At 41.8% G+C, this 26463-nt stretch overlaps 1 protein-coding gene across 1 annotated transcript; it reads left to right on the top strand.

Moving 5' to 3' along the window:
• On the top strand, positions 1-23931 carry LOC137595993 (neuronal acetylcholine receptor subunit alpha-7-like). Its single transcript, XM_068316384.1, has 11 exons — positions 1-67; positions 147-327; positions 3157-3296; positions 4953-4997; positions 7480-7589; positions 9709-9788; positions 12119-12286; positions 12494-12688; positions 18168-18254; positions 21484-21593; positions 21759-23931. Exons 2-11 carry the CDS (start codon positions 273-275, stop codon positions 22281-22283), a joined length of 1515 nt encoding a protein of 504 aa, XP_068172485.1. The 5' UTR covers positions 1-67; positions 147-272; the 3' UTR covers positions 22284-23931.
• The last annotated feature ends 2532 nt before the right edge of the window (positions 23932-26463 follow it).

A 26463-nucleotide genomic window follows, 5' to 3' on the forward strand; every position in this document is an offset into this window, starting at 1 on the left:
GCAGGAGGCTTACATGGATGGACCTTGAATGGAACGCACAGTCACCATCTATACAAAAACACTAGAGGTATTGTAATTTATTCGCATGTGCGTTGAGGGGATTTTGCCCATCAAAGTTTGAATGATATGCTTCACTGTGATCTCAGGGTTCAGTGTCAGCAGCCAATCTCTCCATCCCAACATCTGCTTTTCATTGAGAGGAGGACCCCTCCTACCTCAGAGGGGGCCCCCACGACAGTACCCTCCGCGCCTCAGTCCACGCTCGGTTCAACATGGATGTGCAAGATCTTCTGTTTTTTCTCGCGGTCACTGCATCAACGATGGAAGGTAGGAGCTCAGCATGCTTTTTTTTTTTGAATAGGTAATTCCTCGCCTCAGGAGGATTTTCATCTAGAGGCATAAGATTGTCTCATTCATGTGGATTTTAAATAACTTCTTGTTTATGTTGATAAGCTTCTCCAGTGAAACAACACCTGCTGTGCCAAACATTTGAGGTCCAAATTCCTGTATATCTATGATGCTGTGCAAAACTTTTTTTTGATGCCACCCAGCCGGTTATCCTTGATTAAAAAGAGGCTGTGTCTAATGTACAGTAGTTCACAAAAGTCGTAGGTTATTAATGCAAAGTACAACATCCAAAGTATTAACAATGCAATGGTTGGAATGTGAGCAACAAGTAGTTTAGAAAAGTGTCTTTGTACAGTATTTGGTGAAACTGGTGCATCTGTAAAACTTAAAACTTTCAACACAGAAAAAGCATTAAACGTGCACAATGATGCAACACCTGAAAAAGCTTTGTAGGTTAAGGCTGAAAAGCAAGTGAGCTTTTGCTGCATTTACAATGTATTAGTTAGATAAGTTGGAGAGTTTCAGCTGGAGATGATGGAAATAACAGAGTGGGAGGTGCTTCCAGTGGGAAAAACAAGTACAACTGGAGAGAGAGAGAGAGAGAGAGAGAGAGAGAGAGAGAGAGAGACAGAGACAGAGAGAGAGAGAGAGAGAGAGAGAGAGAGAGAGAGAGACAGAGAGAGAGAGAGAGAGAGAGAGAGAGACAGAGAGAGAGAGAGAGAGAGAGAGAGAGAGAGAGAGAGAGAGAGAGAGAGAGAGAGAGAGAGAGAGAGAGAGAGAGAGAGAGAGAGAGAGAGAGAGAGAGAGAGAGAGAGAGAGAGAGAGAGAGAGAGTTTGAATGGACTGTAGAATCACACCGACTTCAAAATTCAAAACCTGAATAGTGGTTTCTCTTTTTGAAACTAGAGCAACATCTGACTTATTTTTGCTTCCACCTAATACTGTGTGTTTCTACAGATACTCTTATGTCCCATTGCATGACCTGCACAATGCTGCTGTCTGTTTCCAGTCTAGAAGCTACACAGAGCATATTACCACACCCTGGTTTTAAAAAAAATGCTTTAATTAGTTTTACTCAAAGTTGTTCTGAATTTTGAATACTGTACTTTGATTTTGGGGGTGTTAGTGGTAATCAGTAATTGGCTGTACAGGAAGCGTCCTGTTATTTGCACATTACAAGTTCCCAACACTACTCAGGCTGTTTAATTTCACAAAGCAGTAGAAAGACCTCTTCTACAGCTCACTTTGACAACATATCAGAAATGTTTGTCATGTGGATTGGTGGCCAGTAATATACTGGGAAGTATTTCAGGTCAGTAACACACACACTGACGTCATCTTACTGATTCTCAAAGTGAAATTTGATTATAGATGATTGCTGGTGGGCAAATCTGCTGGGGATTCATTCACGGACAAAGAAGAGCTTTCAACCATTTTTTTCAGTCATGAAAGAACCGGATGCAGGGAACAGAGGAATTGTGAGAATCCTAGACAACAAAATATTTTCCATTTCATTTGGATAATGGGTTTCCTTTAGGAAGTCTCAGATAATTGGGTTATGGTCATTGCAATAGTGAGTAACCATGACCAAAAATGTTCATAACTCACAAGTAGAAATAAGACTATATTAAAATGAAGAGTAGATACAGTATTTCTAGGCATTTGACATGTATTTGGATATCTGCCTCATTCATACCACAACGTAGGCATAAAAAACATGTTGCCAAATATTCAGTAAGAGATTTCAGTAGAGAGACAGAACCTACATGGCCCTCCAATGAGCGTGCTTCTTATCCAGGGTGTACCCCACCTTTTGTCAGGAGCTGGCTGGTATACTGTAGACTCCAGCAGACTTGTAACCTACGAGGTGGATAAGCAGCTGTAGAGGAGACAATTGCGATTGTCTCATCTACAAGAAAATGGTGGATAGATGGACATAACCTACCCTCTGCATGGGCACAGGTCACATCATGGGTTGCTGAGTCACCTGATATAAAGTGGAGTGGAAGCTGAGAATCTGCAAGATATTTTTATTTTTCATTTATTCTCATATACCTCCACCGAAGTAATTATTATCCATAAAATAGATTTCAGGCCAGTGGATAACAGAATTGTGTGACTTATTTTAATTAATGGCCTGCTGAATGAAGAAAGTTACCTGTTCTTGTGTGAACACTATAATTTTGCCTGTTCAACTTCACCGTGTGACCATAATTCATTCCACCGGGGGCATAGCAAACATTTCTTTTTTAGTGGTGGAATATCACGAGTTGTCCATGTCAGTGTATGTTATTAAAAAGGGATCCAGAGCTGACAAACACAGATCCATCTAGAAGATGGGGGAGGCAGAGTGACAAGTGGTGCGTGAGGGATTGCGCCCCAAACGAGCAGCTTGTAGGGGGGACAGCGCCTTGCTCAAGGGCACTTCGGCAGTGGCTGGGAGGTGAGCTGACACCTCCCACCGTCAGCTCACAAACTCTCCTGGTGGGAGGGGGAATCGAGCTGCGGATGGCTGGGCGATGTCTGGTGCAAGACGTCTGCTCTACTGCTGAGCCACGGCCACCCCATCTATCAGTGCTATCCTACTAGTGCTAATGCACATAATCATCTGCTTTTATTTATTCAAAATTATTATTGCGATCTACTTTTCCCCTTTGATTTCAAAAGGTACCTTCTCTGTATTAAAGGACAAGTATCAAGCTTAAGCTTGTGCTGCAGGATGTAGATTTTGGGATGTGTGATTTTGATGTTGAATCTAGAGACATTTTCCTAAAGATATTTTCATTAGTGTTTCTCCTTCCTCCTCAGTTTCTCTTCAAGGGCCGGACCAGCACAGACTGTATGTTGATCTGATGAGTCGCTACAACCCACTGGTTCGACCCATCTCAAATGACTCCCACACTCTTACTGTTAACTTTGGTTTAAGCCTAATGCAGATAATGGATGTGGTAAGTAGTGACAACACATCACCTGACAACATGGCTACACCCTACACACACCTGCAGTCTTAAACCATTGTTTCAGGGCTCATGATCTTCTCTTTATTTAATTGAAATGATCACCATTGAAACACCATGAAAACTATGCAAATGTGTATAAAAAGCTGATAATTTACTAGCATATGATGATTGCTGGTGGGCAATCATCATATGCTATTATGATGATTGATGATTGTTTAATCCTATGTATATTAGGATTAAACACAGTGAACAACAGAAAATGAGTAAGATATATTATTAAAAGACTTTATTTATCAAATTAAGATGTCAGTGAACACATCCCTGTAATTCCAAATTCAGTATGCAAAGTGTGATTCAGTGAGGCTGCATTACAATAAATGTCTAAAATAAAAAGTTCACAGAAATAGCAAAACCACTTCCTCATACAAATTCACTTCAATTTTCAACAGTTTCAGATATAAATAGGTTTGAGACTTTTAGATTTATCGAATATGCATTAATTTATTGTCCACCAAATTACAGCAAAAACACAAAAGGCTCAGATACACAAAAACTGCAGCAGCTCTGAATCGATACAGTTACATATTGATGATAATTTGTAAATGAGAGATACTCACAAGCACTTTTAAAATTTACAAGTCAGGTAACCGGTCTCTAATGGTTGTAATGTGTGCTTTCTAATCAGTTTATGCTGTATTGTCATAACTCCTCTACCAATTTCCAACATTACAGTACCAAGCCACATTATGACACATTACAATAGAATTAACATTCATTGTGGAATTTGGGGACAAAAACAATTAATTGAAATGAAGGAGATAACACAGTTAAAAATACCAATGAGGAGAAGAGTAGAGCACTGATTTGAAGAGGAGCACACAAAGGAGTCACTTGAAAATCCATCACTGCTTAAACCTTCTGGTGTGAGCATCTAAATGATCTAAAATGTAAAACCTAAGAATGAACAGGAAAAAGAAGTTAACCTCTTTGTCACATCTTAATCAATAATCAAATTAACTTCTTTATCCACGAAGCTATCAACTAGCTATGGTTTGTTAGCTGTTGAGCTAACTATGTTGCTAACCACTTGCAGTATGAAGGTTTTTCGTGTCTAAAATATAAAAGACAGCATTTCTTAAGCTACTGTCAAGTGGGAAATCTCGACCAATCACAACAACTCATCTTTCGCTGCCCAGGCCTGTGGAATCACATCACTGCATTGAGGCTGATGATATGTTCTGTGCCATGATTAAAATAATGTAAAAGAAAAAAAAAAAAAAAAAAAAGCAGGTAAATGCTGAAAACTCCTGCCTCAGTTTTTGTCTTCAGATTTCCCTGAAAGCATATCAACCTAATGTTGCTGACACTGGATTATGAATTGAGTGCTGCTTTCTGCCTCTCTTGTTATGAGTCAGTCTTGTTTACCCATCAAGCCATTCGTCTCCCTGGCTGATCAGTTTAAACAAATATAATCCATCAATAAAACACAATGGAGACCATTGTGTTTTAGATGATTGGATGCATCTACCCATCCAGATTTTAATTGCTGTCACTGCACCTGGTATCTTGAACAGATAGTTTTATGTGTGTCTTTAATGTAATACCTGAATAATGATCCCAATGAATGTCATGCTTTTCTAACAGGATGAGAAGAACCAGGTCCTAACAACCAACATTTGGCTACGGATGGTAAGACTTGTCAAAACATGATCACTAGTACAATGTAATGCTTACAAGTACAGTATATGCATACGACATGTTGCTGATTAATCCAAGTTTAATAATTACACTGCAAAAAAAGGTTTCTAGAACAAAATTTGTTCTGGAATATTCTTTCTGGTAATACCAGACCAGATTAATTTTTACTTGTTCTTCTTTTTCATTGAAGTTGTGGATGAGTTTAATTAAAAGTGAGTTTAATTAAAAGTTACATCATGGAGTAATGAGACATTCATTGAAATATTTCTTGTATTGGGTTAGACACAAATTTATGTCACTCACTCTCATATTTCTCTGTAAAATATACAACCAGAAGCTGGGAAGGTTAGTTCTGTATGTAGGATTCAGGAATTTGTGTCATTCCTTTTAAAATAACTACATCATTATGTGTCTGTATTTGTGTGTGTGTGTGTGTGTGTGTGTGTGTGTGTGTGTGTGTGTGTGTGTGTGTGTGTGTGTGTGTGTGTGGTGTTCATATTCTTTAACATTCTTAAATCCTTGCGTGTTATTTAACTCAAAACATTATACACATATTTGGCTGTCACTTTTATCAGAAGCACTTGAGATATGAACAAGTAATTAAATATTTGTCCAGCAGAAAAAGAAATGTGAGTCTTCCTGGACAGTTGTTTTGTCTCCAACAAAACTCAAGTGTCAAGTCAGTTTTTTTGTTGTTAAATAATCTATGTTGTCTCAATTGATATTTAACATGTACGACTAGAATTCATCCTGTCAGGTAATCCATTGCAGGAAAACAAACTGTTTCACCAAATGACAAATAAATCTATTTTTAAAGGGGTCCTATTATGAAAATCACATTTTTAAAGTCTATACATATACATAGTGGTCCTCCCTAACTCGACCAACCCCTAGAATCTGGTAAACAAACGCTTCCTGCATCCAAAAAATATTTGGAATTTTAGGAATTCATGTTCCGAACCAAATCAAAACGATCGGATTTTGCTTGAGTGCTATTTTTTTAAGTCACAAATTGCGCTCTGTGATTGGACAGAGTCATTCACGATATTGATTGGTTGACATGCCCAAGGGCGTGGCCATCTCCACGTTAGCAAGAGATTTCTCATTGTCTGTGAAAGGGTCAGGAAACACATCTTTAATTACCTCCTGTCCGTAATCATCTGTTGTCGTCTCCACTGATTTCTGTCCCATTTGCAAATACTGTTTTTTTCTTCACAAATCCTCTGCGATGTTTACCAGCTAGTCTCAGTTCAATCAGCCATCTTGGGTTTACACAATGAGCTACGAATCACGTTCAGCTGACTGAGAGGGCAGCTCCACGCTTACCACAGAAAAATTAACAATTATATTGTACAAAAGTGAAACAAAAGTGAAAAACATGAGAAAAATAAGAAGATACTGTAATAACAAAATTACTAAAAGTTTAAAAAGCTTTAGACCGGTGGTCGGCCACCCGTGTCTCCGGAACAGCACACGGCTCTTTAGCGCCTCCCTTGTGGCTCCCTGGAGATTAATCACAAAATAAAAAAATAATACTTAAAAGAAAAAATAGACAGATATTTTACTCATAGCTAAACATCTTTACAAACAAAAAATTATAGAACACTTTTTAGTGACGTTTCTTCTAGAAAATTACTACATTAGGCCTACATATCAACATTTCTGTCAACATAGAATTACATCATAGCCTTCGACACACGTAAATGCAGCGCAACATTTTGCTAACTTCCCCTGCTCCCTGTGTCGTGAGAAGTTGAGGCTAAACCAGTAATCTGACTGAGATAAAAGTGACTGACTCTGTATCCATTACAGGATGTAATATCCCTGCATTTTCCTCACTGTAGGTTAGTGAATGCAGAATAGGGAAAATAGGGATGATACTCACCAGCCATAAAACAGTACTCAAACACTGGCTTATCTTTCCCATGTTTCATTTATACTGCGATAGTTTTGCTCCCTGCGATCTCTCATTGTCAGTGACGATTGTCTAGAACCAGCGTACATCCTGTCTGTAAACATCTGTTGTCGTCAACACTGATTTTTGTCCCGTTTGCAAACACTGTGTGTTTTAAATTATTTGCGATGTTTACCGGTGCTCTCAATAGGATAAGCCCATGTAGTGTTTGCCTAATGAACAACAGAGTCATGTTCGGCTGAGTGAGAAAGCAGTCAGCTCAGAGAAATCAGTTATTAACTAGAGAGACAAACATGAGGAAAAATAAGAGAGAAATACACAGTTTTGAAGTTACTGAAACTTTAAAAAGTTGCGGACAAATTGCTAGTGCGCGCACGTTCAGACAAAGAAAAAGGCACTTGAACGCGAGGGGGGAGGGAGGTGTTCATAGAGGCAATTCTCAACTTGAGTTTTCACACTCCTGGCAAAATGTAGATGCAGCAGCCCAAACAGGCTCAAAAGAAATGTTCAAGACCCATGACAAACATGAAATATACATTATGTTTGTTGTCTCCACAGTACTGGTACGATAATTACCTCCAGTGGGATCCATCACAGTATGGAGACGTGAACGCTGTGAGATTACCTTACGATCTCATTTGGAAGCCAGACATTCTGCTATATAACAGGTAGGGTTTCTTTCTTACTATGTATGTTGGACTATACATGTGATAATAAATTACAGTATCCGGACAATTGATTTTGTATATTGTATTATGATATGGAGTGCATTTTTTTAGTGGATTCAGCCAAAAAACCTTCTGAATTTTGAATATTTAAACTAAAATTTACTCTTGAGTGGCTCACTTTTAAAATTTCTCTTTACCATCTGATTTCATATCCCTAAATCCACAACTACACTGCTAAATTTATTTTGTGGCCATTATATGATGGATGACATCCAAACTCTATGGTGTTATAATGTTTATTTATTGGCAATATTTTTGGGAAATCCAAATTCATCAAAACATGTTATTTATTTCCAGCAGAGGGATAAATCTTCTTGAGCTAAAAACAAGACTCGTTAATGAAATGAAATTCAGGAGGCTATATGTCAATATGTGCAGAAATATTCCGGTTTCTATTTCTCATTTTTCAACAAATCCATCACCGCAGCCCCAGAAGAGCAGTCTATGTAAAATTAATGTTGTCTTGTAATTTAGAAACATGGTGAAAAGTTATGATAAACATTACCTTGTCTCAAACAGTGTGGGCTGTTTGGTAAGTTGGTCTTCAGATGGGAGCACACTCTTAACAAATAATATTTTTCTTCATTTATCATAGTCTCAGGCACTAAAGCCTTGATCTGGGGAGCTTTGAATTAAGAGATCCTACAAGTTATGTTTCTGAGCAACTCTTTCACTTTCTGGTCATTTGCAGGTCAACATCAGAGGAGTTTATTTATATATGGGAAAGATTTTAGGTTACAGGGACAATGAGAGTGGCCGCTGAATAACAGTCTCCAGGGAAATATGGCATCAGTTGCTACTCCTTGTGTGCTACATACCTGATGCCATAATGAGACATTTGTATTCGACAACACTTCTGTTCAGATCATCTAAATGCATATTGCAGCCTATTGAATAATAAATAAACGCTCACTTGTGTGAGTCCATGTCTGGCTGTATCAGGATGCTTTCCACTAAAGCTGTGCTTTGGTTGCAAATAACTCAATGGTCACAATATCACTTGAATGGGGTGATTGGGATGAACAACCTCCCCATTCTGAACACGAGTGGTATTCTGTTCATGGACTTCCGTGCTAGTTGCAGTTTGTTAATAACCAACACGTTGTTCGAGCGCAGGGATGTCCATACGTGCACATAGCTCTAGGACACTCTAGGTCGAAGGTCAATGATCGATTTGATTGTTGTATCATCAGACCTGCGATTGTGTGTCTTGCACACTTTGGTGAAGAGAGGTGTGGAGTTGTCAAGTGACAGTTTATCACCACCTGGTGATAAGTTGGATCCGATGGCAAGCAGACTGGGCAGGCCCAAACGTCTGTTGGAAAAATCTGTCAGCGAGGTCTTCAACTCCCACCTCTGGAAGAGCTTCTCCCAGATTCCGCAGGGAGGCTGGGGATATTGAGTCAGAGGTGACCATGTTCTCCACCACCATTAGTCAAGGCAGCTGCTGGAATCTGTGGTCACAACGTGTCTGTCGTGTTGGCAACCCCTGAACTGGATGGTAAACGCCTGAAGTAAGGGATGTGCTGGGATTGTCTTAGTTGACCCGTCTCTGTAACTTGAGAGTTGGAGGACAGTACCTCTGGACTGGCAAATCGGGCTGGTGGTGCTCTTTTCAAGAAAGGGTGTGCTCCAACTATATGGGATCACAACCCTCATCCTCCCTGTATGGGTAATGGAGAGGAGGATTAGACCATTGGTCGAAGTTCGGATTCAGGAGGAACATTGTGATTTTCAACCCAATTGCTAAACACTGGACCAGCTCTACACTCTCCATCGAGTGCTTGAGGGTTCCTGGGAGTTTGTTTGTATCGGATGCCTCCTGGACCCTTCCCTAGGCATGTCCTACTGGGAGGACACGCTGGAGAGACTATGTCTCTCGGCTGGCCTGGGAACGCCTCGGGATTGTGCTGAAAGAGCTGGGCAGAAGGGAGTATGGGCATCCCTGCTGGCTTTTGCAACTCGGCTCCAGATTAAGTGGTTGAAGAAGGATGGATGGATGGATGGATGGATGGATAACTCAATCGTAATAAGTCATGTAACTCCATGTTGTCAATAGCGCTGATGAAAGATTTGATGCTTCCTTCCACACCAATATCTTGGTCAACTCTTCAGGCACGTGCTCCTATTTACCTCCAGGTAAGAGTTTGAATATCACTAATCCCTCACACAGAAAAGCTTCCATAAACATCTGTAAAGACATTGTAATTTAATTAAATAATTGGAAAGGTGCCCTATTTCTATGTAAAAAGTAAAACAAATGGTTAACAGAAAGTGCTGAGAAAAGGAATTGCTTTAACATTCTGTATAATTTAAAGCATCTCTTCTTGAAAGAGTTTGGGAGCCAGTTAGAGTTAGAGCTTTTGAAAATAGAATGAAAAATGGTCCCAGCTCTTAATCATCTTCCAATAATCAAGAATATGATGTTAATGACATGTAGTTATGGGAACATACATCTTTTTGTAGAGATCCTGTGTTTTCGGTGACGGTGAGACACGGATACAAAAGGAAATTTTATGTAACAAACTGATGCAATTTTACATCACAAATCTCCACCCTTTTTTCTGACATTATATTCCGCTGATTATTCAAAACCTATTTAATTAATTTCTTCCAAATGTTCTATCAAAATCCCTCGTACATAAAATAAAGGAATCACCTGGAAAGTGTGTTACGAACAGAGAGTATGTGCGTTATGAAACCACTGGTTGAGATCATCTCACTATCTGAACAAGTAAAATGTTGTCCCATTTACTTTAGATGGTAGGTTGTGGTTCTAGATAGATAGATACTTTATTAATCCCGGAGGAAATTGCATAGACAGATTTGTCCTTATACAGGTAGTGCTAAACCGACGAACACAATTGATTCTGAGAAGATGTTGGTAAGCAGAATTGTTGATAAATTATTATAAATGTATTAATTTATAATTATATATTTATAAGTTATACAAGTTATCATTTATCAAATTTCAATGTATAATCACTATTTGAGGTCATTTAAATGCCATTACTGTAAAGACAGACGTTCTATTCCCTAGGACTTACCAGAAACAACAACAGGACATAAAAACAGGATAAAATACAACAAACATTTTTTTCTGGATGTGGGAGGAAGCCGGAGAACCCGGACAGAACCCACACAGACATGGGGAGAACATGCAAACGCTGCACAGAGTGGACTCGAACCAGAAACCAGGGCCCCCCATTATTATTGTATGTCCCATTATTATTACTTTAAAATCTTTTTTTTTTAAATACACGGAAACATTAACAATAGAATTTAAGTCATTTCACTCAACTTAACATCTGTATTGGACTCTTAAAATCACTAGAAAACTGTTGCTTTGAATTCAGATTAGTTTAGAGGAAGATATACTTCTAATTTAGTCCTTGAGGTGAAGAAGACAACACTTCAAGGAACTCTAAACCAGTTTTTAAGCACACGAAACAGCAGCCAAAATCAGCTGTTAATATTGACAATCCACTGTTTGATACTGTAGCAGGTAGCCTGTAGCATGTAACATGTAGCTTACCTTTTGAGCAAAGGAAAAGAAGAACATCTGATTTTTAAAGTCACGTTTATTCATAAAAGTGGAAATACAAGATAGTCACGTTGAAACAAAACCCAAAAGAGATTCACTCAAAGAAGAACTCACATTTCAAAAACAAATTATATGAAATGTAGGAACATAAGCAAAATATACGTGAAATAAAAAAAACAATGACTAATACAAGTGTCTAAATCATTCATAACTCTGAAATAGTTCAAATTGATTCAGATTCTTGCTTTGACACATTCTTCTTAAAATGGCTTTTGCACTGCAGTCAGACGAACCTTCAACCTTTTTTTTCCTGCTCAGATAAATTGCCATCTTTGCTTGGCACAGAAGAAAATTTAGAATCTGCCAATCCTACGTTTCAAACCAATAATGTATACCTGTTTGTCGAAAACATGACCGATCAGGTGAAGTTGTATGCAAATATGGCCTGCATGGCTGTTATAGATGTGTTCAGTTTGACACTGAGATTCACTGGACTGAATAATAATCTACTCATCTGCTGCCCACCTCTGTTCACTGCTGACATTTATGATCTTTATGGCGCTGACAGAGGAGGGCTTTTTTTTTTTACTGATGTCTTTCAGAGAAATGGATGTAAATTAGATTTGTGCCTGCCTGTCCTCAAGAATCACTGTTCAGTTTCATTTCTTTAACCTCTGTTAGGATAGATGGCACCTGGACTCCATATCTCAGAGTAAAACTTCCCTTGCTGCCTCTCTAACATTTAAGAGCTGTCATCTTTCTTTTTAATCTTCCTCCCCTTGCCTTTCTTCCAAAGTTATTCTCCATCAGTGATCCACACACAGCTGCTTCCATTTCTGTTTTCTCTCTTCAGTAATTGCTTACGGGTGACACAGAAATCTTTCTGACATTCATGTTGCTCTTTCCATATTTCTCACCACAACAGGAATCTTCAAGAGTATCTGCTACATAGATGTGCGCTGGTTCCCTTTTGATGTCCAGAGGTGTGAGCTGAAGTTTGGCTCCTGGACACATGGAGGCTTTTCTCTGGACCTGAAGATGATGGAAGCAGATATCACCAGCTACACTCCCAACGGAGAGTGGGATCTTGTCGGTAAGAGGAGCTAGTTGCGTCCTTGGATTGCATCATAAATGCAATTTATGATGCATTTCATATATGCAATTTCCTCCGGGATTAATAAAGTATCTATCTATCTATCTAAATGACACTTTTGGTCTTTGTCACTGAAATGCTAATTTCCCCATAATGTTTTATTCTATGCCTGCTAGAGAAGGTTGTGGGGTTTTTTTTGTCTCACAGAAATTCCAGGACGGATAAACCAGCGTTCGTACGATTGCTGCAAAGAGACATATCCTGATATCACCTACACCATCGTGATGCGGAGGCGGACCGTCTTCTACGGCCTCAACCTGCTCCTCCCATGCATTCTGATCTCCACTCTGGCCCTGCTCGTCTTCCTTCTGCCTGCAGACTCTGGAGAGAAGATTTCACTGGGTTTGATACAGGCCACACACACACACACACAAGTGACGTGCAGTGAGGTTCATGGCTGGTGAGGCACTGATTTCAACATAATTACAAAAATATGAATCTACAGTTTAGCTTATTCACCATTTAATTAGTAAGAGGTCATTTCTAAAGTCTCAAAGCACAATTATTTACACAAAATCTAACACACAATAAGCACATTTGATTAAAAAATGTTGTTTCTTACACGTTTGTTTATATGTTACGTTTACTTATGAAGTCCATGCACAGCTCCTTCTGAACAAAAGCATCGAAAAAATGTTGAGTTGATAAATGCAATCCTCCAATTTTATAGTAAGGCAAGGTGAGCGGAAAATAAATGAATGGCTGCACTTGACTGTAGATCGTAGCTTGCTGTCACTTCTTCCACGGCCGGAGAAGACTCCTTGGCCCGAATCCCTGGGATCACCAGCGCCCCCCACCACGAGGCAGGAGAACTGCGTGCCTCACTTCATGCCTTTTCCCAGAGGTTTCAGGACCACTCAACTCAAGAAAAACGTTACACACATACAGTTTTTGACAAAAAAAACAAAACATTGTACATTATACATTAGCTAAATTATGGGAATTTAGTTCATAGAGAAATTTTAATAGCGACATATAGATAGCATCACAGTCTCACTGTATAGCATGCCAGCACACCTAGTTGAGCCATTGTGCAATCCATGGTTAGGCTCGGCCGTGCCTCACCTGCCTCCGCTGACCGCACATCACTGACACACACGCACACACAAACACACACACACACGCACGCACGCACACATACACGCACACATACACAAACACACACAGTTTCGGACTACTGGCATTAATGAGCAGACACATTTAATCACTTTTAATCCTGACTGAATGATGCAACATTTCGTTATTGCATAGTGAGATGTTGACAAACAAAACTGTTGTGCAACTCAGTGCTAAAAATTTAACTGTGTTCTAAAACTGTGTTCTAAAACAAATCAAACCTATGACTACAATACCGGATCGGCCGAGGCACGGGTTAACAATGGCCGCCATCGCCGCTGTTGACCTACAGGGCGCCGGTGGAAATTGGACTACTGTTGGTCGAAGAAGGAAAGGAGGAAAGTGTGCACGTAAGAAGAGAGAGAAGAGGAACGCCAAGAGTATAGGACTGAGATTAGGGACGTTGAATGTTGGAACTATGACAGGAAAAGGTAGTGAGGTGGTTGACATGATGCAGAGGAGGAAGGTAGACATACTGTGTGTCCAGGAGACCAGGTGGAAAGGTAGCAAGGCTGGAAGTTTAGGAGCAGGGTTCAAGTTGTCCTATCATGGTGTAGATGGGAAGAGAAATAGAGTAGGAGTTATCGTGAAGGAGGAGTTTGTTAGGACTGTGAGTGATGAGTATGAAGATAGAAATCGATGGTGTGATGTTCAATGTTGTTAGTGGGTATGTTCCACAGGTAGGATGTGAGATGGAGGAGAAGGAGAAATTCTGGCTGGACTTTGATGAAGTGATGCAGAGCATACCTAGAAGTGAGAGAGTTGTCATTGGTGCAGACTTCAATGGACATGTTGGTGCAGGTAACAGAGGTGATGAGGAGGTGATGGGCAGGTTTGGTATCCAGGAGAGGAACCCACAAGGACAGATGGTAGTTGATTTTGCAAAAAGGATGGAAATGGCTATAGTGAATACTTTCTTCCAGAAGAGGCAGGAGCATACGGTGACCTATAAGAGTGGTGGTAGGAGCACACAGGTAGACCACATCTTATGGAGATCAGTGAAGGAGATCAGTGACTGTAAAGTAGTGGTAGGCAAGAGTGTAGCCAAACAGCATAGGATGGTGGACTGTAGGATGACTCTGGTGGTGAGGAAGATGAAGAGGACAAAGACAGAGAGGAGGACAAAGTTGTGGAAGCTGAAAAGGGAAGAGTGTTGCATGACTTTTAGGATGGAGTTAAGACAGGCTCTGGGTGGTCAGAAAGTGCTGCCAGATGACTGGACAACTACAGCTAATGTGATCAGGGAGGCAGGTAAGACAGTACTTGGTGTGTCATCTGGAAGGAATGTAGATAAGGAGACTTGGTGGTGGAATGAGGAGGTACAGGAGTGTATACAGAGAAAGAGGTTGGCTAAAAAGAAATTGGACACTGAGAGGACTGAGGAGAATAGACAGGAGTACAGGGAGATGCAGCGTACCGTGAAGGTAGAGGTAGCAAAGGCCAAACAAGGGGCTTATGATGACTTGTATGCTAGGTTTGACAGTAAGGAGGGAGAGACTGATCTCTACAGGTTGGCAAAACAGAGAGACAGATGGGAAGGACGTGCAGCAGGTTAGGGTGATTAAGGATAGGGATGGAAGTCTATTTACAGGAGCCAGTAGTGTGATGGGAAGATGGACAGAGTTGATGAACAAGGAAAATGAGAGAGAACAAAGACTAGAAAAGGTGACTGCTGTGGACCAGGAAGTAGCAAAGATTAGTCAGGATGAAGTGAGGAGGGCACTGAAGAGGATGAAGAGTGGAAAGGCAGTCGGTCCTGATGATATACCTGTAGAGGTTTGGAAGTGTCTAGGAGAGGTGGCAGTAGAGTTTCTGACTGGGTTGTTCAACAGGATCTTAGACAGTGAGAAGATGCCCGAAGAATGGAGGAGAAGTGTGCTGGTGCCCATTTTTAAGAACAAGGGAGACGTGTAGAGTTGTGGCAACTACAGAGGAATAAAGCTGATGAGCCATACAATAAGTTATGGGAAAACGTAATGGAAGCTAGACTAAGGGCAGAAGTGAACATTTTCAGTTCACTTCTGTTCAGCTCTGAACCCCTTCTTGTTTGCCATGGTGATGGACAGGCTGACAGATGAGGTTAGACAGGAATCTTCATGGACTATGATGTTTGCAGATGACATTGTGATCAGCAGTGAGAGCAGGGAAAAGGTGGAGGAGAAGCTACAGAGGTGGATGTTTGTCCTGGAAAGGAGAGGAAAGAAGGTTAGCTGCAGTAAGACAGAGTACATGTGTGTGAATGAGGGGGACCCAAGTGGAAGAGTGAGGTTACAGGGAGAAGAGATCAAGAAGGTGGAGGATTTTAAGTACTTAGGATCAACAGTCGAGAGCAATGGAGGGTGCGTAAAAAAGGTGAAGAAACGTATACAGGCAGGATGGTACGAGTGGAGAAGAATGCTAGGTGTGATGTGTGATGGAACAGTTTCAGTTAAAATGAAAGGAAAGGTGTAAAAAACTGTGGTGAGACCAGCGATGTTGTTTGGTCTAGAGATAATGTCACTGAGGAAAGGACAGGAGACAGCTGGAGGTAGCAGAGATGAAGATGCTGAGGTTCTTTGCGAGTGACCAGGATGTATAGGATCAGGAATGAGTACATCAGAGGGACAGCACATGTTAGAGGTTTTGGAGATAAAGTCAGAGAGGCTAGACTTAGATGGTTTGGACATGTCCACAGGAAAGATAGTGAATATATTGATAGAAGGATGCTGAGTTTTGAACTGCCAGGCAGGAGGCCTAAAGGAAGACCAAAGAGGAGGTTTATGGATGTAGTGAAAGAGGACATGAAGGTAGTCGGTGTGAGAGAAGAGGATGCAGAAGACAGGGTTAGATGGAGGCAACTGATTCACTGTGGCAACCCCTGAAGGGAAAAGCCGAAAGGAGAAGAAGAAGAAGTGTGTTCTGAAACTCACTGAGATCTGCTAAGCCTGAACAAACACATCAGCTATAGTGTCCGATACAGATCTTGTATTTTGATCTGTAACACACTCCACTTGTGTGTGTTTTTAATTGAGTTACAGTAATGATATTTCCTGAGAATTTCCAAGGAAAGTTGTAGTCTCTGACACAAGAGAAGAGTTCCTACTTGATGGAGGCCATTAAAGGCTTTACATCCAGATTGGTTTAGAAACCGAGACCCGTTAACTGAAAATAAAAAATTTAATATAATCTAAATCCGAGCCAATTTTCTCCTGAGAAATTACTTGAGAAGAGTATCTCCATTAATCCATTTCCTGTGTGGCTTGTGAAGTGATCCGGTAATCACTGACTTCACTTGCAGTGAAAACTTCTCTAATCTCCATTGTCACCACTAATTTGAATGTTTGAGCCCATTTCAAGCAAAAAGTATGCAGACATGTTGTAAATACTATCAGCTGTGTGCTTTGATGGTGCTGGAAGGGAAGACAAGTTTCTTTCATTAACCCAACAGTGCTTTAAAGTCAAATGTTTTAGCATCGTGAGTGTGCTTTTGTGCATTCCCACTGTTTCGTTGGACAGAAACTCACAAAATATTCACATATCAGATATTATATATTGAAGGCTTTAGAAGAATAACAAGAAATACACTTTATTGATCCCCGTAGGGAAATTATTATGCTTTCACTCATTGTTAGTAATCATGCATATATGTTTTTTTGTACAGGCCCCTGAAACAAACAATCACACACACAAGGGGCCTGTAGGAATGCAGTATATACAGGAAGGCTCAGTGACGGGCAGCCCCATCTTTGGAGCGCCCCAAATGAGCAGCTTGTGGAGAGGATGGTGCCTTTCTCAAGGGCATCTCGGCAGGTCTCACGAGGTGAGCTGGCACCTCCCACTGCCATCTCATACTCCAAGAATCAATAGTTGGGAGCGGGAATCGAACCGCCGGTCTTTGATCATCGGACGACCTGCTCTACCGACTGAGCTACTGCCGCCCCCTGAAGTTCACGGCACATGTCAAGACTTAAACTATGACAATGTTTGTGTGTGCGTCTGAGTCAACAGATGTGCTGTTAGACATAAGCAGACCCACTCACTCAATGACCTTGTGTTGTGTATCGACTTTCAGTAAAACTGTGCTGTTGTAATTGTGATTTGTAAAATGCTCAAATGGGTCAACAGGAATATGATATGATGTGATTCTCCCACAGTCTCTGCAATTTGTATTTAGAATTGATTCACAGACAAAAACGCAAGCAGCATAAACATGAACAACATGATCTGTAAACTGTGTTTTATAGAGACTTAATGATTACATTTTTACTGGCTGGTATGACAAATAAAGGCAACAATGTCAACCCTCTTTAGGTATTTACCAAATACCTAAATACCTAAAAATACCTAAAACCTATAAATACAGTATGTAATGAAATGTGAAGCTATTTGGGAACAATCTATGTGGGAATGAACTTACTGTTTACTTGAGACAGAGGAAAGTAGTGGGTAAGCCATCAGCCCATATCTGAAAGGGATCTGCCAACACCCAGAGTTTTCACATCCTGTCCACATTTTAGTGGTTGAGGTTTTAATATAAGAATATGAAGCATTATGAATGCATATTTATTATTTCTAAGGGTAAAATGCACATTTGATCATATATTTTAGCAACATAACTTCCAGCTCAAGTTGTGGCAGATCACTAAAGCATAATTCAACTCTGTCATTACTCATTTAAATACCATTCAGAATCCTTATGAAAACTGAATTTTGGTCTCCCTTGCAGGCATCACCGTTCTGCTCTCCCTCACTGTCTTTATGCTGCTAGTTGCAGAGATTATGCCTGCCACATCAGACTCTGTGCCTTTAATAGGTAAGCCAGGATTTTTAGATAAAAGCCATTGCTAGGTGTCCCAACTGCCATCAATAGAGAAGATTGGTGAAACATATTTCATCAGGACTCCATCTTGCAGGTTAAGGTTAAGCAGCCATTCAGTATTGAATTGTCCGTTTTAAGAGTGTGCCTCATCATGTCAGAAACGATGACGTGTTTTTGTCAAGGGGTCGCACACGACTGGCAACACAAGTTGCCAGTCGTGTTAGACCCCATTTCTCTAGTCACATGACTTGTGTGACTAGAGAAATGTCAATCAGATTAGAGTCGGCCCAGAGTCAATTAACACACCTACCTTGATCTCTTGACCGACGCATCGAAGTAGGGCGTGCAGCACTGGTCGACAGGGCACACTGAAGTTTGTTGTCTGGCTCACCAGCGCCCTCTGCTTAACTGGTGAGCCCTGCCTTTTTCCGGACAGGAAGAAGCAAAATGGCCGGACTGACCACAGTAAAGGCAGAGATTTCCCCGCAGGCGAGGCTCTCTCTCTGCTGGAGACAGACAAGCCCAACCTAGTTGCATGGGCTCCATCTGATCTCTATGTACGTCCTCCTCTGGCTGCAGGGAAGATGGTGAAGAAGTAGTGGCAGATGCTAACATCCGGACTGCTTCGGGATGACAAGCTCTCTCCCTTCTCTCCGGAAATGGATATCAATGCGAGTGGCCAGAGCGAGGAGAGAGTCCAGATCCGCAGGAGGATCCCGCATCGCTAATTTGTTTTATACGGTCTGCCAACCTGTCATAAAAAACGTCCAACAGAGAGGCGGGGTTCCAGTCACTCTCCGCTGCCATGGTGCGGAACTATAGAGTAATCCACCAGAGATCTTCCCCTTTGGGATAAGTACAACAGACCCCCGGCTGCCTCTCTCCCAGGAGTCACATGATCGAAGACCTTTCGAAACTCGGCGGAGAAGGACTGGACAGAGGCACAGACAGGCGACTCCCGCGCCCACTCAGCGGTCCCCACTAAGTGGTCCCCAGGAACAGCGTTCCGTTGGCAGAATCCGAGCCTCCGAACCAGTCGTTGACCGAGCATGAGATTCGGGGACAGCAGAGGGAACTGGGTGACCGGGTAGTGCCGCTGTAAATGCAGCAAGATGTACCTGGAGAAGGTCCATACTGCGATCTTGGCGCGTGGTCGTAGGGTGAATGACCTAGGCTAGAAACTGGAGGTGATAGTCATAATGCTGGTTCAGATTGCGTTCAGATGCAGGGTTTTGTTGAGCAGGGTCACTATTGGCTGGGTTCATTTTGGCCAGATTGTTCTGTCAAGGGGTCGAACACGACTGGCAAGGGGAACCCAAAAGCACGACAGAGTAGCGGGCAAGTGAAGTCTTAGAACAGGTTTAATAATACAGGCAGGGGTCACGTACCAGGTAATCAGTCCAACAAACCAAACGAAAAATGAACAAGCAGAGTCCAAAAACCAGACGGGGTCATACAAAGGAAGGCAATCAAAAAACCAGGCAGACAAATCCGAAAAGGGGTCGACGAAAGGCAGGGTCTGGGAACAGGCTGGGTCAATAACAGGAATCAGAACAACAGGCAGGAATCAAAGGCTGGAGAGTCAGGGCGAACACTACACAATTTGGCAGAGAGCAGAAGGCTGAGCTGGCTTTTGAAGTGTGGAAACAAATTGGGGAGTGGCTGCAGGTGTGTAAAGAGACGGCAGGTGCAGGGAATGAACCGATTGCAAATGAAGGTACAATCTGGTAATGGCACCAATGACACAGGAAGCAGGAAGAATTTCTTTGGGCGAGGCTGGGGAATTGTCCGACTGGAACTCGCGGGAGAGGGCATCAGGTTTAATGTTCTTTGATCCTGGTCAGTAGGAAAGACAAAAATTGACTGGTTAAAAAATAAAGCACACCTGGCCTGCTGAGAGTTAAGTCTCTTGGCAGACCGAATGTACTCCAAATTCTTATGGTCAGTCCAAAGAATGAACTGCTGTTCTGCCCCTTCCAACCAGTGCCTCCACTCCTCGAGTGCCAGTTTTACAGCAAGCAGTTCCCGGTTACTGATATCATAATTTCTCTCTGCGGGTGACAACTTGTGGGAGAAGAGGGCACAGGGATGGATTTTGTAGTCCTCGGCTGACCACTGAGAAAGAACCGCTCCCACTCCGGAATCTGAGGCATCCACCTCCACGATGAACTGCTGATTGGGGCCTGGAAGAGTCAAAATAGGAGCAGAGGCAAATCTGGCCTTCAACTCCCCAAAAGCCTCCTCTGCGGCTTGAGACCACCTGAAGAGGAACTTCTGGGAGGTGAGGGCTGTAAGCAGGGCAGCTACCAAACAGTAGTTTCGAATGAATCTTCAATAAAAGTTAACAAACCCTAGGAACCATTGTAGATCCTTCCGGGAAGCAGGAGTGGGCCAGGGAATAACCGCTGAGGTCTTGGCTGGGTCCATGGAAATTCTCCCGACACCGATGATGAATCCCAGGAATGAGACCTCAGAGACATGGAACTCGCACTTCTCTACCTTAACAAAAAGCTGATTGTCCAACAGACGTTGCAATACCTGCCGTACATGAACAACATGATGCTGTCTGGACTGAGAATGAGAATGTCATCCAGATACACGAATACAAAGATGTTAAGAAAATCCCGCAACACATCGTTAACCAGACATTGAAATACAGCAGGTGCATTAGTAAGACCAAAAGGCATAACCAAATATTCATAATGTCCACTTGGAGTATTGAAGGCCGTCTGCCACTCATCCCCTTCCCTGAAGCCAACAAGATGATAAGCGTACTTTGTGAAAATGGTTGCCTCCTGCAAGACCTCATGGGCGGACGAGATGAGTGGAAGTGGATACCGATTCTTGACAAGTATTTTGTTGAGACCCCTGTAATCAATTTTTGAAGTGTGGAAACAAATTGGGGAGTGGCTGCAGGTGTGTAGAGAGACGGCAGGTGCAGGGAATGAACCGATTGCAAATGAAGATAGAACCTGAAATCACATGATATATGAGCAGAAAGAAAACAAACAGAAACTATTAGACCCGAGATGTGACAGTTATTTGATTTTCTCTGACATGTGTGCTATGAGTCTAGTGATTAGGTAAGGAATTAGCTAAGCGCTCTTGGACATTCTGCTCTTTTTGCTGAATCCTTTCATGTTCTTGTGTTTTCTGTGCTCCTGCTTGAGCAAAGATATAATGTTGTAATAACATAGTATAAATCTATCAATTCTTATCGTAGCCCAGTACTTTGCCACCACCATGGTCATTGTTGGTTTCTCCGTGATTGCCACAGTTTTGGTCTTACGATACCACCACCACGACCCTGATGGGAGTAAGATGCCTAAGTGGGTGAGTATCATTTTGTGGTACACAACTGTCTGTGAATTTAATCTTTATCCTAACTTCAGTCATTTCCTTAAAACCCCAACCTAACAGTAGCAATTAAAATATCAAATTGGACTGGTTTGGTTTTTCCAAGTAAGAGGACTGACTTGTTCATTATTGATTCCAAAGACCCGTGTGATCCTGCTGGAATGGTGTGCCTGGTTATTGCGCATGAGGCGTCCTGGTGAGGACCGAGTGCGTTCAGCCTCTCACAACAAGGCTCAGCAGAGTAGCCCAACCAGCATGGAACTCAGTCCTGGTGCCCCAGCCTCCCAATCCACCAATGGCATGCAGTGGCTGGAGAGCCTTCATTACTCCACAACTGCTGCGTCACCTGACTCTGGGGGCCGATATGGACAGCCGGTCGGACGAACAAGTGAGGACGAGGTTCTCCTCCCCACGAGTCACAGCTGTTCAGTGGGCAGCATAGAGTCAGAGCTGGCTAAGATCCTGGATGAGATACGTCATATTGGCAAACATTTTCCAGACCAAGACAAGGACAAGTCTGTGTGCAATGAGTGGAAATTTGCTGCATCAGTCATAGACAGGCTTTGTCTCGTGGTTTTCTCACTCTTCACTATCTTCTGTACTATTGGGATCCTCATGTCAGCACCCAACTTTGTAGAGGCCATTTCCAAGGACTTTTTTAATTGAGGGCTTTTGAGAGGGCAGAGAGAGAACGTGTTCCTCAGTCAATGCCAAAGTCACTAAAATTGGAATGATCATAAGATAGTTTTCAGATTGTGTCAAAAAAAAAGCACCATAAATAATAACCAGAGGAATGTCATCAGCATAAGGATGTTGTTTGATTGGATTCTACCTCAGGTCAAACTACATAATCACTCATAATTCCTTGACCCTGGAAACCTACTCCTGACATTTGAAATGATTTGTTTAACCAAAGTATGACTTGCCACAATGACCCAGACAAACTTTACAGTTCAAACAAGAACAAGATAGATTCTAATGATTCAGAATCAACTCTCTCTCTGTGACTCTCTAAATACAGACACATGCGCGTGCGCACGCACACACACACACACACACACACACACACACACACACACACACACATACACACACACACACACACACACACACACATACACACACATACACACACACACATACTGTACGATATCTTGCCATCTCTTAAGCTCTGAAGATACCAGCTGTGTTTGATCATTATGAGTTGGCCAATACAATTTCCTCCGGGATTAATAAAGTATCTATCTATCTATCTATCTATCTATCTATCTATCTATCTATCTATCTATCTATCTATCTATCTATCTATCTATCTATGTCTGGGTGCATCTTTATTTTGATTATTAAACTACTGTATGATTATATTCAGTATTGTTATGCGTATTTTTGCATTCCAGTATGCATACTTTAACTTCTCACATTTTTTTGCTTAGGACATGGCTGTATCTATTTAGATTTTTCATATCTTTAATATTTCCTTAAATATTTAACATTTTTCACTAAAAATTTCCTCATTTGTCCCTATCCTTCATATTTTCAGCTAGAAACTTCAAAGTTCCAGACGCTCAGATGGTCTTCAACTGGTCAAAAAAATCAATTTTTCATCATTTTACAAAAATTAATTCTTAAATTCAATGACAATTCAGCAATGTAAGTGTTTCTAGAGGTGAGACCCTTATAATAATGAAAGTAATGACAATGGACTGGACTAATTGCCCTCAATTTTGGCACTGCCGTCATAATGCTTCATACATTAGAAATGTTGGTTCTCTCAAAAAAATGTGGTTGTACCAGCCTTAACACTTTCAGTTGGGGCTAAATTTGTCACCACCAATAATATCTGTTTCACTATCTCATCTGTTAATTTCAGCTCACATTCTGTGAGAAATATGAACTAAATAATTTAAATGTGATTATCAGCCATTTGTAGGTGTATCAACACAAATTATGGACAATGGCTTTCAGCTGTTTCTCAGGATTCCCACGGTCACTTAATTCAGTGTATTAGGCCAAAGCTTGGGGCTGAGGAGCAACTTTGTCTGGGGAAAATTTCAGTCAATTCTGTGTCTGCATGTCAAGAATGGAAAGGAGTGATTCCATAATCATTTATCTGCCTGGGTTCTCTGTGACAAATCTAGTGATGATAGTGGCCGCTTGCCTTTTCATATTTTTTTTCCATAAAAGGTATTGGTTACTCGAAGAATATCCTGGATGCATATGTAATTACTCAAACTTATGATCAGTCTATAAACAACCTCTTGATCTATATCCTACTGATGTTTTTATGTCTCGAGTTGTGATTAAAAAATATTCGCTTCAACTTGTGTTTTTTTGTGTGTTTCTTTAAATGTGTTGAGGTAGCTTCACAGACTTCTTGTCAGGACAGGAGGTAGGATGCGCACCAGCAGTGAAATAAACCCAGCTCCTGTCTGTTGCTGTCTGTCTGACAGATACATACAATGTCATTAATGAAAAGCTTGTTGCTTTTCTAAGGTTGTTGGATTGTTTGTCTCTCTTTTAAACACAGAAACCACATGCAGATAGAGGCATAGACACATTACAATTGACAGTGTCAGTTTAAGTTATGCATTTGTTTGTGCAGCAAGGAAATAAATACTTTATTAATCCCGAAGGAAATTCAGTGTAACATCTGCTCACAAGAAAAATACGTAAGTACGTATAGTAGTAGCTGACACGACCAAGAAGTTACATAATTACATGAGTATACACATAACATAAAAAGGAAGCATAATAACATAGATGAAGCATAAGAAGCATAAGAATAAGCAGATGAACCGAACTATGGACTGACACCAAGGACCCACACAAAGTACCTCCACAGTGCATCCCTGCCAGCCCCCGTATGAGCTCCTCTGCTGGGCGAAGGACATTGTCCTCTCAAGAACAGTCTCCACAGAGTCCAAGACTTGGCTGATCACAGAATTAGCCTGCCGGATGGGCCTGTCCAGGCGCTCAATGTCCTGTTTCCTGGCACCGCCACCCCAGCACACAGTGGCATAGGACAGCACACTGGATACAATGGACTGGTAGAATAGTCCAAGCAGTTCAAAGCTGATGTTGAAGGAGGCCAGCCTCCTCAGGAAATACATCCTACTCTGACCCTTCTTGTACACACGGTCAATGTTGGTAGACCAGTCTAGTTTTCTGTCCAGCTGAAGTCCCAGGTACTTATAAATCCCCACCACCTCCACCTCCTTGCCCCCAGTGACCACTGGCTGGGGGGAGCTGGTGCCCGCCGGAAATCCAGCACTATCTCTTTTGTTTTGGTGAAGCTCATTCTGCTGACACCACCCCACAAAGTCCATCACCACCCTCCTGTACTTCCCCTCGTCACCCTTCCTGATACATGCCACGATCGCGGTGTCATCCGAGAACAGCATGTGGCATGTATCCGAGTTGTGCTGGAAGTCCTTTGTGTAAAGGGTGAAGAGACGGGGGAGAGTACGGTTCCCCGTGGAGCCCCTGTGCTGCCGATCACCACCGAAGATATACAGTCCCCCATCCGGAAGTGTTTTGCAGGATTGTTTTTTGTCCATAACATCACACTTTCTTCATCTTCACAGAAGACAATATGAAATCTGTTTTTTATATGACGCAGAAATTACAGCAATAATATTTTTTAGAGTCACAAGGTGACGAGGATGAACACTGACTGTCCCACAGTCAGAGTGGTTTTCCTTGGTTTTCCTGCATCGTTTCACCAAGGCCAATCTGGGTGCTTGACCCCAGTACTTGAGTAAGAGTACAAATACTTCTGGTCAAAATTTACTCCGCTACAAGTAAGAGTAGCCCAGTCAATACATTACTTGAGTAAGAGTAAAAAAGTACTTGCTTTTAAATGTACCATAATTTCCGCATTATAAGGCGCACCTAAAAGCCTAAAATTTTCTCATAAACATGTAGTGCGCCTTATAATCCAGTGCGACTTATATTCATTCATTCATTCATTCATCTTCTGACCCGCTTAATCCGCTAAAGCAGGTCACGGGGGAGCTGGTGCCTATCCCGGCAGTCTCAGGGCGTGAGGCAGGGGACACTCCGGGCACGACGCCAGTGTACCGTGGAGCCACATAGAAACAAACAATCATTCACACACACACTCACTCCTACGGTTAATTTGGGACCGGCCAATCAACCTGAAGCGCATGCTTTTGGAGGTGGGAGGAAGCCGGAGAACCCAGAGAGAGCCCACGCAGACACGGGGAGAGCATGCAAACTCCTCACAGAGCTGGAGTCGAACCCGAGTCCGCTGTGTTGTGAGGCGGCAGCGCTAACCACTGTGCCACTGTGCCGCCCTGCGTCTTATATATGAATTAATATTCATATTAATATTGGTTAAAAACATGATCGCTGAAAAAAAGCCGGCAGTCTGGCCGCCAGTCATGCCGCACTCCGCCACCAGGGGAGCTCCTTCACAAGGCACTCGGGCCTACACCCCCTAACAATGGTAGTCAAGGGGCATCACCGAAGTCTCCGGCTCTGACTGAGCTGCTCTCAGACGGTAGAACAGACTGTAGGAGCACCGGTGATTACGTAGCAAAACATAAGGAACTTTCAACAATTCTATTAATAGAGTTTGACTGACTGACTGATCTCAGTATTTCCTAACTATTGGGAGTCGGAAATAACCCACTTTAAACTTAATTGGTCTTAAAAATGCCATTGTGCTGTCATCTGGAATCTAGTGACGGTCCATTCTATCAGTCTGTGGAAACACGGAGAAACTGGCATACAGGTGAATGAAAGACCCTTAAAGCTGAACTTCCAGTCTTTTCTGAAATTCACTGCTAGACAAAGGTGCCAACGGGTGTGCTGCAATTGATTT

Source organism: Antennarius striatus, chromosome 1 (assembly GCF_040054535.1).
Source record: "Antennarius striatus isolate MH-2024 chromosome 1, ASM4005453v1, whole genome shotgun sequence".
In the NCBI taxonomy this organism is placed as follows: Eukaryota; Metazoa; Chordata; class Actinopteri; order Lophiiformes; family Antennariidae; genus Antennarius; species Antennarius striatus.